This window comes from Heliangelus exortis, chromosome 25 (assembly GCF_036169615.1).
Source record: "Heliangelus exortis chromosome 25, bHelExo1.hap1, whole genome shotgun sequence".
NCBI classification, from domain to species: Eukaryota; Metazoa; Chordata; class Aves; order Apodiformes; family Trochilidae; genus Heliangelus; species Heliangelus exortis.
Window position 1 is genome coordinate 3150918 of NC_092446.1, and position 13177 is coordinate 3164094.

Here is a 13177-nt window from a genome sequence, read left to right on the forward strand (position 1 = left end):
ACAACTCGCCACGAGTTTGGGGATGGTGACTCAGGGACACGGGGCCAGCTGCCATATGGAATGTCACCCGTGAGTCACCCGTGGCTCTCTCGGTGGCCAGCAGGGCCAGTGAGCCCAGCACCCCCATCACTGGCCTCTTCTTGGGGGTCCCAGGGCAGAATCCCCCCCCACAACCCCCCTCACAGCTCAGCGGGGGGGGGTTTGGAGCCCATCAGCCCCCTGCAAAAGTGTTGGGTGGGGGGTTGAGTGGAACCCACCCGTGTTTGGGGGCTGTGGCAGGCCGGGAGGGAGGTGTAAATGGGGTGTTGGTTTTCCCTGCTCCGTGTGTGTGTGTGTGTGAGCTCTTTGTGGTGCGATGGGAAAAGCTGAACAATTCCCTTTGTCCCTCAGGGCTGCAGCTAACGAGTTTTAGATCTTAATTACAGCTCCCCAGGCAGCAGGGACGGAGGAGGGGCCGTGCTGGAGGGTGTCTGGCAGGCACAGTGGGACACGGCTGAAACAGGAACACGCCGGTGGGTCTGTCACTGTCCCCAGAGCCCTCGGAGTGCACAGAGAACGAGCAAACTCACGGCATGGATGAGGACTGCTGCAGGTCCCCCAGCCCTTCACTCCTGGCAGCTTGCTCCAACCGACCCCCAGCTCCTAGCACAGCACGTTTCCCTCTGCTCCAGCATGAAAATTCCCCCATTTTCCCCCTAATTTTATTATTCTAGGGTTTAGGTGTCTTAAGGGGCAGAAAAGGAGCAGTGATTGGGAGTGGGTGCCTCCCCCTCTCTGCTCTGCTATCCCTGGGGTGATGCCACAGGCTGCAGGCGCTGCAGCTTCAGGACACGGAGGAGGAGGAAGAAGGTGATGCTGAGGAGAAGCAGCCAGAAGAAAACCCAATAGTGCTGAGGGAGGAAGAGCCACGGCCGCCACAGCTCCACTGAGGATCCTTTGGACCTGGAGGTGAGCAGAGACACTCATCATACAGGGAGGGAGACAGCAAATCCCACCTCTGCCCAGCTGGGGATGAGGAGGGTGTTGAACTCAACACTAAACCTCATCGACCCTCTGGCTGCCCCATCCCTGGCAGGGTTGAAGGCCCCAGGTTGGATGGGGCCTGGAGCAACCTGGGCTGGTGGGAGGTGTCCCTGCCCACGCAGGGAGATTGGAAGGGGATGATCTTTGGGGTCCCTTCCAACCCAAACCATTCCATGAGTCTGTAAAAACCTGGGGAGGCACGGGTGACCCACAACGCATGGGGGAAACTGAGGCACAGCAGGCTCAAGCCAAGCAACACATCAGCCTCCCATCAGCATTCCCCCCAGCCCATTGCCCACGTGCTGCCCAGCACAGGACCACAGAGAGTCCTGGGTACCCTCTGTGGGTACTGGGCACCCATAAGGGATGCTGGGCACACACAGGGGGATGTTGGGCACACACAGGGGGTGCTGGGCACACACAGGGGGTGCTGGGCACACACAGGAGGATGTTGGGCACACACAGGGGGTGCTGGGCACACACAGGGGGTGCTGGGCACACACAGGGGATGCTGGACACCCACAGGGGGTGCTGGGCACACACAGGGGGATGCTGGGCACACACAGAGGGTGCTGGGCACACACAGGGGATGCTGGGCACACACAGGGGGTGCTGGGCACCCACAGGGGATGCTGGGCACACACAGGGGATGCTGGGCACACACAGGGGGATGTTGGGCACACACAGGGGATGCTGGGCGCACACAGGGGATGCTGGGCACACACAGGGGATGCTGGGCACACACAAGGTGCTGCTCACATCAGTCCAAGCTGCTCTGGTTCCTTGTCCCCTGCACTTGAGCTTCTGCCATCTGCCTCGGCCACCAGCTCCCTGGTCACAGTGCTGCCCTGGCCCTGCAGCTCCAGCTCGCTTCTGGGGAGGGAGAGGAGAGGAGAGGACAGGGTGCTGGTGCTGTGCCCCGCGGGCCAAGGCAGTCAGTGCCATGTCCCCCTGCCACCCTGCCTGGGTACCTGTGGGTGCTGGGCTGGTGCTGGGCACCCTCCCTCTCCTTCTCCTTCTCCCTCTCCCTCTCCGGCTCGCTGGCCAAGGCTGCTCGGCTCTCCGGGCTGGCACCTGGCTGGGAACATCAATCGGGACCACCCAGCCCCCTGGTGGCACCGAGCCTGGGGACACGTGTCCGGCAGCCTGGCTGTCCCCGTGCCCCTAAGCGTGTCCTTACCAAGAGCTGCTTGGGGATGACGGCGATGCTGACTCTGCGGCGGGCAGACCCCTGGAAGGGAGAGGCTGGGGGTGAGCACCCCACCCCCTGCTCCCCATCCCCTCCCCTTCCCCATCCCCTCCGAAGAAGAGAAGGGATCTCCAAGCCACCCGGGGCACCCTCCCACCCGCCCTGGAGCTATGGGGGGAAGCTGGTGAGATGAGGGAAGGTTAAAGCCAAGAGGTTGGGGTCTGTCCTTACTGCTTCAAGCCGTGCCTAACCCCCACCCCGAGGTGCTCCCCTACCTCTTGAGCTGCAGGGGAACCAACCAAGTGCTGAATTCTCCTGGTGCTAGAAAACAGCCAAGCCTGCAGCTCTTGTGCTATCACCCTGTAATGCAGAGGGACCTCCCTGAGACCTCTTGGGCAAGCAGCCCCCAACCCAGAGCACCCCATCTCCCCACAGCTTTCCAAGGCTGCTCCTACATTTTCTAGCAGACTTTGCCCACAGCAAGCAGGTGACAGGGGTGGCACTGCCTGGGGACTGATGAGTGCATGGGGAGCACCAGGCAAGGGAGAGTGGCAGGGCAGAGGGTGGCTCTGGGGCTGTGGAACTGGGACCAGTTACCTGCTGGAAAGTTCTCATCAGGGGGTGAGGCCTCAGCCGTGGCTCCGTGTCATCTGTGAGCAAAGAGAAGCAGCTTTTTATCAACCCCCAGCAGGAAGATGAGGCAGGTGCATGGACTTTTGCAACCCTCCCTCCCTGGCCACCCGCTCTGTGCCTGGCACAAGTGACAAACCCGTCCCTGCTGGGGGGACCTTGCTTGCGTGCGTGGGGTTTGGCGTCCAGGGACAGAGTGTCCCTTGTGTGCCCTGTGCCCCCCTGCCCCACATTCCCATCTAGGCCACGGGGACGGTGGCTCTGGAGCCACCAGCACCTGTTCCCAACGCTGCCTCTGCTGTCACACCAGCCCCTCACATTTGTCATCGGGTCCCAGCTGTCACCAGCACCGCACCAGCTGCTGGCTTGGTGCTGTGGGGTCACACTGACCCCCCCCAGAGGGATCAAAATCTCCCCGTGCACACCCCAGGCTGGCCCTGGTGGCAGAGCCCACCTCACCCTGGGTCTCTGCCAGCTGCCGGTTGCGGGAATTCTGCTGGATCAGGCGCTTCATCTCCTCCAGCTCCGCGTGTTCCCGCAGGTGGTGACGCTTCAGGTTCTCCACGTGCTGCACCATCACCTCTGCTGCTCGGCTCATCCGGGCCTCCTGAAGAGGGATCAGGTCCCTGAGGACACGGGTCCCTGCCAGCTCCTCTTTGCCTCCACCCAGGGGGTGCAAACGCATCCCCCTCCTGTGCCCAAAAGAGCAGGGACAACCTCTGCCCCCTGGGGTGTGTGAAGATGAGGTCAATACCAGCACCATGAGGAGGAGGGACAGACCCCAGCAAGCTCAGGAATGGTCCTCAAGCCCAGGAACAGATTTTTCTGGGATGAGTCCCCAAGCCCAAGGATGAATCCCTAAGCCCAGGAACAAATTTCCCTGGGATGGGTCCCCAAGCCCAAGGATGAATCCCTAAGCCCAGGAACAAATTTCCCTGGGATGGGTCCCCAAGCCCAAGGATGAATCCCTAAGCCCAGGAACAAATTTCCCTGGGATGGGTCCCCAAGCCCAAGGATGAATCCCTAAGCCCAGGAACAGATTTCCCTGGGATGGGTCCCCAAGCCCAAGGATGAATCCCTAAGCCCAGGAACAGATTTCCCTGGGATGGGTCCCCAAGCCCAAGGATAAATCCCTAAGCCCAAGGACAGGTTCTCCAAGCCAGGGATGGGTCTCCAGGCCAGGGATGGGTCTCCAGGCCCAGGATCAGGTTCTCCAGGCTAGGGACAGGTTTCCCAGTCCAGGGATGATTTCCTAAGCCCAACCACAGCACCCTCTGCCCCTTCTGGTTCTGACAGGGAGCCCCAAGCAGTGCTCAGACCTGATGCACAGCCCCCAGCTTCTCGGCAGCACTGGTTGCCCTCTCCACAGCTGCCTCCAGCACGTCCAGGCTGTGCTGCAGCTGCTCCAGCGTCTCCTTGCAGCCCCCATCGGTGCAGGACAGGCTCAGTCTCTGTAAAGGGAAGAGGACGGAGCTGCGGGAGGCAGGAATTTGAATTATCCAACCCCCTCTCTCCTGGGGCTGGATGTCCCTCGGCAGATGTCAGCCCCCCACCTACCCCCAGGGCAGCCCGGCACTGCCCCAGCTCCTCCTGGATGTTTTCCTCCGCCGCATCCCGGCCCCGTTTCTCCACCTCCAGCCGCTGCCGCAGGGTGAAGAGATCGCAGCGGAAAGCCAGAGCCAGGTGGGCAAAGGCTGCCTGGGGGGGTGGGAGGGCGAGAAGCTGGGACACAGGGCAAGGGAGAAGCCACCGTGGCCACGCACTGCTGTCCCACCATAGAATCACAGAATCCTAGAACTGGCTGGGTTGGAAGGGACCTCAGAGCTCATCAAGTCCAACCCTTGCTCCACTCCCCCCGTGGTTCCCAGCCCATGGCACTGAGTGCCACATCCAGGCTCTTTGGAAATATCTCCAGGGATGGAGAATCCACCCCTTCCCTGGGCAGCCCATTCCAATGGCTGAGCACCCTCTCCCTAAAGAAATTCTTTCTAATGTCCAACCTAAACCTCCCCTGGCACAACTTGAGACCTCTTGTGCCCTCTTGTCTTGCTGAGAGTTGCCTGGGAAAAGAGCCCAACCCCCCCTGGCTCCAACCTCCTTTCAGGGAGTTGTAGAGAGTGATGAGGTCTCCCCTGAGCCTCCTCTTCTCCAGCCTCAACACCCCCAGCTCCCTCAGCCCCTCCTCATAGGATCTGTGCTCGAGTCCCTTCACCAGCCCAGTTGCCCACTGAGCCACCACCACCGAGCACCCCTTGGTGCCTTGCCCCCGACACCCCTGAAGGCTGCTGCACACCAGGGACAACCCCAGCCTGGCAGAGACACGTCCCCAGGCTGCAGATAAGACATGGAAACCCCAAGCTTGGTGGCCCGAGCACACCCCAGGCAGATGCCAGCCCTCACTGCAGGTCCCAGCTGTCAGCAGAGCCCGACCCAGCCCTGGCACTGGCAGGAATATGATTTTTATGAAGGTGGCTTCTGCCACCACCCTGGTGCAGGGCAGGCTGGGTGAGGTGCAGAGCACGTTGGAGGTGTGCAGAGGACGGGGCTCGTCTTGCTGGGGAAATGCAGCTGCCTCTGAGTGCCAACAGCATCACCGGGCAAGGGATTTATAAGGTGGCTGCCAGGGGACTGCGGTGCCTGGAAGGTGGCCAGGAGCAGATCAGAGCCCTGGGGATGGGAGCCAGCCAAGGGTCTTGCCCCTCTGTCCTTCTGTTCCCCTTCCCCAGCCCACCCACAGCCCCTGGCAGCCCTCACCTCCACATCCTGCTCTGTCAAAGCCACCCTGCAAAAGGAGAAGTGCTGTCAGAGGGGGTGGCACCATGGGGACTGCAGGCTGAAAATGTCCTTGATCAGCTCCCAGGGGTGACAGAAACCACCAGAAGTGGGGACCCAAGTGCCCCTTGCCTGGAGAGTGGCTCTTGCACAGTGGAAAAAGAGAAAAGTCCAGTCCCTGGACTGTGCAGTGCCCTGGGACCCCACTGTCCTGGATCTCCTGGGGGGTCACAGAACTCACCTGTGCAAGCCCAGTCTTTCCAGCACTGAGAGCTCGCTGGGGACACTCAGCAGTGGCTCCTCCAGGGTTCCTGCATCTGCAGGGAGGCAGCAATGTCATGGCAGAGACCACACTTGAAGGCTTTTCCTTGGCATTTCCTCCTCCCCATTCCCTCCTGTCCCAGCTATGGGGCCATCCCAATCCTGCCCCCGGCACAAGCAGGGCCTCAGGTCCCTCCAGGCCAGTCCCTGTGTCCTCTGTGCCCATCAGGCCACGCTGTTTCCACATTTTATCCCAGTTATTTCAATCCTTCTCCTGCAGGGGACCCAGCTGTGGACGGGGGCTCACCCACCTTCCTCAATCCCATCGCTGTCCCCTGTGGGCACTGCCAGCTCCTGCCTGTCTGTACCTGGTACCTGGGGGGGGCACAAGGACACTGTCAGAGCAAACCCCTCCCTGGTGCTGGACACATCCCAAAAAGAACAGCAGTGGGGGGCTGGGGGTCCAGCTGAGCCCCAGGGGCTGAGGAGGAAAGGGTCCCCCCCAACCTGTCCCCGTCCCCTCCATCTCACCTCACTGACGGGCTCCACGTTCTGCTTGCTCCCCATCAAACCCCCCTCCGGGTGCCCCTGGGGACTGCTCATCCTCCCTGGGGACAGAAAGGATGGTGGGGACCTGGCAGCAGCATCCCCTCCCCAGCCTGACACCACTTCAGTGGAGAGCCCCAGAAATTCTCACTGCTGGCAGTTCTGCCAAGAGGCAAAAAATACTCCTGGTGGGGTGAAGGAGCTGCAGCTGGGCCAGGGCAGGGGTGGGAGGGTAAAGGGTCTGGTGGAGCTGGGGGGTTACAGTTGATGTGACAGATCCAGGGGACAGGGTCAGGGTCCCCGAGGCTGTGGGGCTGCAGGCTGATGCTGCCAGGCCAGGGGACACCCTCCCGCAATGATGTTCAGGAAGAAAGGGTGGAAGCCCCCCTTCCCTTCCCCCTCCCCATCCACACCCCGGGATGCTCTTACCTTCACCTGGAGAGGCGGGGAGCCTGGCCAGCCCTGCCTGCTGCTCCCTGCAGAGAGAAGCCCAGCTGAACCCCAGAGAAACTCCAGCAGCAGGGCTGGCATCCCACCCCCTCTGCCCTCCTCCAGGCACCCCTCGATGGGATGCTGCTCCAGACCTGGATCCTTTCCAAGCATCCTCTGCAGCCCACTCTGTCCCCACTCTCCCTGGCACTCCCTGCTCCCACAGCCACCACTGAGGAGCCCTCTGGAGCTGTTTCCAGCCAACGATGACTCACAGGCCCATGGCCCTGCTTCTCCTCAGCACAATCTTAATATTTTCCTTTTTTTTTTTTTTTTTTTTTTCCCTGGCTGCCAAGCCAGCCTCTGCACAGGCACTGCAACAAACTCGGCTGCTGGCAGAGCCCAGCCACCACCTCCCATCATTGCCACAGGCCCTGGTACCTACCCCCAAAACTGCACTGGAATATTCTCTTCACCCCAAAGACCCTTTCCTGGCTGCAAGGAAGCCTGGCAGGTCCGTGGCTCGCTGGGAATGCTGGAGCATCCGTGCTTGGAGATCCAGGGGTGCCATCCAAACAGCCCCCTGCACCCTCCTGCTGGGGCTCAGCACCCAACCGGTTTGGAACCCCCAAACTTTGCTCCTGGCTCTGGAAAGAGCTACAGCAAGGTCTCTCCTCTCTCCTCCCTCCAAGTCTGGGTGCTGTGAGCTGCAGGGAAGGCGCCCAAGCCTGGCACCACCCTCCCCATCCCGGAGAGCCCCGGGGGGAGCCCTTGGTGTGCACAAACCTCAGCGGCGAGGGGCAGCTCGTCCTCTGCCGCTGTCGCCGCTGCCGTCGGCCCTGGGCGAGTCCCGGTGCCTCCTCGTCCCCCTCTCCCAGCGAGGTCCCCGCCAGCGGCTTCATCTGCTTTAAAGCCCGGAGGCTCCAGGACCAGCACACCTAGCAGGAGAGACACGTATTAGCTGCTCACAGATGGGAGAACGCCTCTAAATGTTATATTTTTAAAGCATTTTTCTCACCCAGCGAGGAGCTCTCCAAGCTCCTCTGCTTTAGCAGGGAGGCATCTGTGGGAAAAGAGGTGGGGGGGCTCACTGGGAGAGTGCTGCTGGGATTTGGGAGGGAGATGCTGGGATTTGGGAGGGAGCTATTAGGATTCAGGAGGAAGATGCTGGGATTCAGGAGGGAGATGCTGGGATTTGGGAGGGAGCTGCTGGGATTCAGGAGGGAGATGCCAGGATTCAGGTGAGCAAGGAGTGAGGCAAATGAGGGATTTATTACAAGCTGTTTCTGTGGACTTTCCCACCCTTGGGAGGGGGAATCCTCGCTTGGGGCTCATGATGTGGGTCCTCTCCATGGGGAGAGATGCATTTGTACCCACCTGCTGGGGTGAGCACCTGGTGCAGAGCTGCTGGAGCCCAGGCAGGGGACAGTCTGATCCCCAGGCATCCCCCTGCCAGGCTCCGAGAGAGAGACAAACATCCAAGAGTCCCAAGGGAGCTCAGACAGCCAATTTCAGCTGATTTGCAAGGTTTAAAAATCAGAGAAAGACAACAGAAAGTCCACAGAGTCCTTCTCTCAGCCCAGGCTGAAGTCACTGTGCAGAAGGGACTCAGGAGCTGTGCCCACGGACACGCAGGGATGGGGCAGAAGGGGATTTTTCCCTTTCTGGCCAGGACACCAAATGCAGCAGAGGTTTAAGGGGACAGAGAGTAGGGAATACTTGAAGCCCTGTGTGTTTCTGCAAAGCCTTGGTTGAGCTCAGCCACCCCAGCACCCTTTGGGGCCATCACCCATCTCACCCCTGAGCCGAGTGGGACCATCACCCATCTCCCAGGTCTGCTCAGCCCTGATGGGGTATTTAAGCCACAGCACTTGGCACCTCTCAAAACGAGCCCATTTCATCCCTCTACACTGGCAATTGTCCCCAACACCTCTGACAAGGAGCCTGGGGGACCCTGGCCAGCAGGGATCAGGCAAACTCATCACATCAGCGAGCACCAGAATTTTCCCCCGGGGTTGGTCCCTGATGCAAATCCCTCTCTCCGGAAGAGCCAGCTGCTGATTTACTACAGCTCAGTCAGCTTTACAGCCACTCGTTCTCCTTATCTCGGTCTTAGGGACGGACAGAGGGAGCCAGGCAGCCAGCACGGCACAAACAACCCCCCGGGAAGCCGGACCGAGCCCTTTCCTTTCAGCTCGGCGACTTTACCGAGCACTCCCCGGGTCGTTACCTGCCTGAACTTCTCTCAAGCAGCTGAAGGCAGATGCCGGGGTCACCCAGCTTGGCCCCGGCGCTGTGGGGTCCCCAGAAGGGGGGTCAGGGGAGGCTGGTGCTGGGTCGCAGGGTGCCGGGGAGGTGCAAGCTGCCGGCGGCTGAGTCTCCCCCGACGGGAGAGCGACAGCATCTGCGGCAGAAGGAGCTGCCAGGGAAGAGCTGGGTGTGAGAAGGCCTTTAAAGGACATGCATGAGAGCGGCTGGGAGCTCCCCGAGCCCGGCTGGGGAGGGCTGAGCAGCTTGCAGGTGGTCAGGGGACCTCTGCTTTCGGGGCAAGGACAGATCCTGCACCCGGCTCTTTGGAGGGGAAGAGCTACGGGAGATGGTGGCTGCACCCCAGTGACTGCAGAGCAGAGCTGAGCTGAGCTGAGCTGAGCCGAGCCTCAGCAGCTTTCTGGCAGGAGGCTGGGGACAGGGGGGTGGCACTCAGGACCTCCGTGGAGATAGGGGATTCCCCCTCCCGTGCCTTGGTGGAGGGGGAGGAGGAAGGGGGACAGCACCAGGATGCACCAGGAGGCACCAGGATGGTTGGTGAGGAGCTCCTGGAGCATCCTATTTGATAATGCCAGGAAGCTGCTCTGCCCAGGACCCCCTGTCCCTCTCAGCAGCCCCACTTTGCCCCCAGCCATCACATGCCCCTCACTGCCCCTTCCCCTGCCCGACCCCTTTGCTCAAATATATCCCATCCTCTAAAGCTGCTTTCCTCCCCTAATGAGCTTACACAGAGTCAGGCTCAATGCTCAGAGCTCCAGAGGCCCAGGCTGGCAGCCTCTGCCCCTCCCTCCCCCCCATGCTGGGGATTCTTATGAGGAGGAGGAACTAGGCAGGTCCTTGGGGTCTGCAAATCTCTTAAGCCCTGAGAGGTCAGGCAGCATCTCCCAGCCCAGGGCTGGACTAAAGCAGCACGGTACCCATCTGCAGAGAGTGCAGGATGAGGCCCCAGGGCCAGGGAAGGGGTGAGGGAACCCATTTGCAGCTTTGAAGCAACACAGGAACTGTGCTGTGCCCCACACAGTGGGATGAGGGAGCTGGGGGTGTTGAGGCTGGAGAAGAGGAGGCTCAGGGGAGACCTCATCACTCTCTCCAACTCCCTGAAAGGAGGTTGGAGCCAGGGGGGGGTTGGGCTCTTTTCCCAGGCAACTCTCAGCAAGACAAGAGGGCACAAGAGGTCTCAAGTTGTGCCAGGGGAGGTTTAGGTTGGACATGAGAAAGAATTTCTTTCTGGAGAGGGTGATCAGACCTTGGAATGGGCTGCCCAGGGAAGGGGTGGATTCTCCATCCCTGGAGATATTTCCAAAGAGCCTGGATGTGGCACTCAGTGCCATGGGCTGGGAACCACGGGGGGAGTGGAGCAAGGGTTGGACTTGACGAGCTCTGAGGTCCCTTCCAACCCAGCCAATTCTAGGATTCTATGAGGCTTTGGGAATGGCCATCAGCAATGGCATCCTTGAAGCTTTGGGAATGTTTTCCCTCTTGGGACAAACACCTCCTGCTCAGACTTGACTCAGAAGCAGAGCTGCTGAGAAATCATGAGTTGTCTTAGGGGAAGGACAGCCCCAAATTCCTGTGCTGCCCTCCCTGTAAGGCACATACCCAGCAACAACAGCAGTGGTGTGGGTGATTAACACCAATTAATGGCAATTAGCACATCCGAAGCTGACACCACCAGCACCAGGAAGACACCAGACTGCTGACAGGCAGATTGCCACTGGCACCTTTTATTCCTATCTACCCTCTGCCTTTGCTCAAGACACCTCCCACAGGATTTTCCTCTTTTCCCCCCAAGCCTCCTAAGCTTGCTGCTCATCTCCAAGAGCTTCCAGACACCAGGAAGCTCTTTTCAGAGGAGCTGACCACTTGCACTTCTTTGCCGAGGATTTGCAGGGCCAGCTCTGTCCCACAGCTGGGTCCATCAGGGGGGTCCATCTGGAGGCTGCTGAGCCTGGGTGCAGCAGTGCTAACCCTGAGCAGCAGTTTCCCCCCTGCCCTGTACCCCAAGTGCTTCCCCAGCTGCTCAGGGGGGGGTTGCTGCCTGGCTGCTGTCCCCAAGCAGAGGTGAAGTCTCCAGAAAGGAATTCAGGGGTGCATGAGCACCCCCAGGCACTGGGTTAACCCAGCTCTGGGCACCCCTTGGTTGCAGAAAAGGGAAAAGCCTTTTTCTGGGCTGAGACTCAGCCAATGGAACCTCCCTGCTAAAAAAAATAAATCTGTATTTGATTGTTGAGAGCAGGTTATAGCCAAGCACAAGGACTCTTCTTGACAGAACCTGTGGCCAGGGCTCCTGGAGCAGGGCATGGGACTAACAGCACCTCCACAGAGTGATGCCAAGCAGACAAAGGCTACAAAACCAGGGATGGAGGAGAGAAACCTCCACCAGTTCCTTCCCATTGACACAGCCTGGTGCTGCTGGCCCCATTCCTAGAGAGGCTGCTCCCCAAAAGCAGCAGGCAGAGAGCAGATCAGGCTCTAAAGCCTCTGCTCTGGTGTCCTGGCAAGCTGCTCCATGGAGGATCCTATACCTAAAGACACCATCATGTTGCTTCCCTACACCAGAACAGAGCTTTTCTGCTCAAAAACTCCTCCAATCCTTCCCATCCACACACACTGGGTGGGGTTCCACAAGAGCCACTGCCTCTCTTTGCAAACCATCCCATTCAAAGAGCCTGGAAGAGCATTTCCTAAGAGCAGCCAAGGATTTTTGGGGGATTTCTAACCTGGGAGCATCACCATCCCAACCTCGGTCTCAACCAAGCGAAAGCAGCCCAGTCCCCCATGCACAGACCTGTTTGTTCAGCAGGGATGAACAAAACCTTGCTGGGAGATCTCCAGCCCAGACTGAGCCAGATGAGCAGTCAGGAGATGCTGTGGGCTCTGGCTTTGCCCCTGGGGGCTCCTTCCAGTGAGGTCCCTCTGGAGAGGCAGCAGCTTAACGGGACAGCATCTCCCCAGGGCTCCTCCTGAAGCTGAGCTGAACTTGCAGCTTGTGTTCATCTGGATTATCCACTTCAGGGAGGAAAGCTGCTCAGCCCCACACTGCCTGCTGCAGCAGCAAATGTGATTGCTGAGATCTGTGCAAGGGCTCCCAGCCTGCAAGCAGCAGTAAAAGCAACACCTCAGCCCTCCAGAAAATTCAGCTTAGTGTGGCCCTGATCTATCCAGGGACCTGGCAGCCAGCAGGCTACCTAAGGAAGGACATGGTTCTCTTATTCTGATGAAAAGGCTGGGAAAAAATAAACCAAATCCAACAAGAAGACAAGAAAGAGGGGTTTTGAAGAGAGGTTTTGCTGCTTTTGCTTTAGTTTTAGATTGCAGGTTGAGCAGAGGAGATTTCTGAGCCATCCCCCTGAGCAGTTCAGCCTCAGCCAAGGGCAACTGGGCTGGGGAAGGGATCCAGCACAGATCCTATGAGGAGAGGCTGAGGGAGCTGGGGGTGTTGAGGCTGGAGAAGAGAAGGCTCAGGGGAGACCTCATCACTCTCTCCAACTCCCTGAAAGGAGGTTGGAGCCAGGGGGGGGTTGGGCTCTTTTCCCAGGCAACTCTCAGCAAGACAAGAGGGCACAAGAGGTCTCAAGTTGTGCCAGGGGAGGTTTAGGTTGGACATTAGAAAGAATTTCTTTCTGGAGAGGGTGCTCAGCCATTGGAATGGGCTGCCCAGGGAAGGGGTGGATTCTCCATCCCTGGAGATATTTCCAAAGAGCCTGGATGTGGCACTCAGTGCCATGGGCTGGGAACCACGGGGGGAGTGGAGCAAGGGTTGGACTTGAGGAGCTCTGAGGTCCCTTCCAACCCAGCCAATTCTAGGATTCTGTGATTCATGCTGGGGGGGTCACAGCCCCCAGATTTCCAGGCAAAACTGCATCAGCACCCTGGGGATTACCTGTGTGTGACCATCAGGCTCTCACTGAAACGTGGTCACCTCCAGGGAGCAGCAAGGGGACTTTTATCAGTTCCCAGCACCTGCCTGGAGGTGCCTAGAGCTCCCATTCAGCCCCTCAGGGGAGGGGATCCAGACCATTTTCAAGCAAGCAGCTGAATTTCAGCCCTTTCCATCAA

At 59.5% G+C, this 13177-nt stretch overlaps 1 protein-coding gene across 2 annotated transcripts; it reads right to left on the reverse strand.

Moving 5' to 3' along the window:
• Positions 1-687: 687 nt before the first annotated feature.
• On the reverse strand, positions 688-12122 carry LOC139807443 (inositol 1,4,5-triphosphate receptor associated 2-like). 2 transcript variants are annotated; one of them, XM_071768439.1, is made up of 16 exons: positions 11907-12121; positions 9081-9269; positions 7637-7788; positions 6851-6897; positions 6407-6483; positions 6187-6250; positions 5856-5931; positions 5597-5624; positions 4400-4540; positions 4162-4293; positions 3302-3449; positions 2810-2862; positions 2204-2254; positions 1995-2101; positions 1783-1896; positions 688-942 (listed from the first exon to the last, which is right to left on the reverse strand). In XM_071768439.1, exons 3-16 carry the CDS (start codon positions 7750-7752, stop codon positions 783-785), a joined length of 1314 nt encoding a protein of 437 aa, XP_071624540.1. In that variant the 5' UTR covers positions 7753-7788; positions 9081-9269; positions 11907-12121; the 3' UTR covers positions 688-782. The 2 variants fall into 2 exon arrangements, with proteins under 2 accessions (XP_071624540.1, XP_071624541.1); XM_071768440.1 differs by lacking the exon at positions 9081-9269 and having other exon boundaries at positions 11907-12122.
• Positions 12123-13177: the final 1055 nt, after the last annotated feature.

What these genes read in the sequence shown, in the direction of transcription:
- LOC139807443 (XM_071768440.1), bottom strand. Translation starts at nt 7,752, where the DNA reads ATGAAGCCGCTGGCGGGGACCTCGCTGGGAGAGGGGGACGAGGAGGCA. An exon ending in GCAGCTGGCAGAGACCCAGG is followed by an intron (nt 2,863 to 3,301) that starts GTGAGGTGGGCT and finishes CTTTGCTCACAG; the next exon opens with ATGACACGGAGCCACGGCTG. An exon ending in CACCAGCCCAGCACCCACAG is followed by an intron (nt 1,897 to 1,994) that starts GTACCCAGGCAG and finishes CTCCCTCCCCAG; the next exon opens with AAGCGAGCTGGAGCTGCAGG.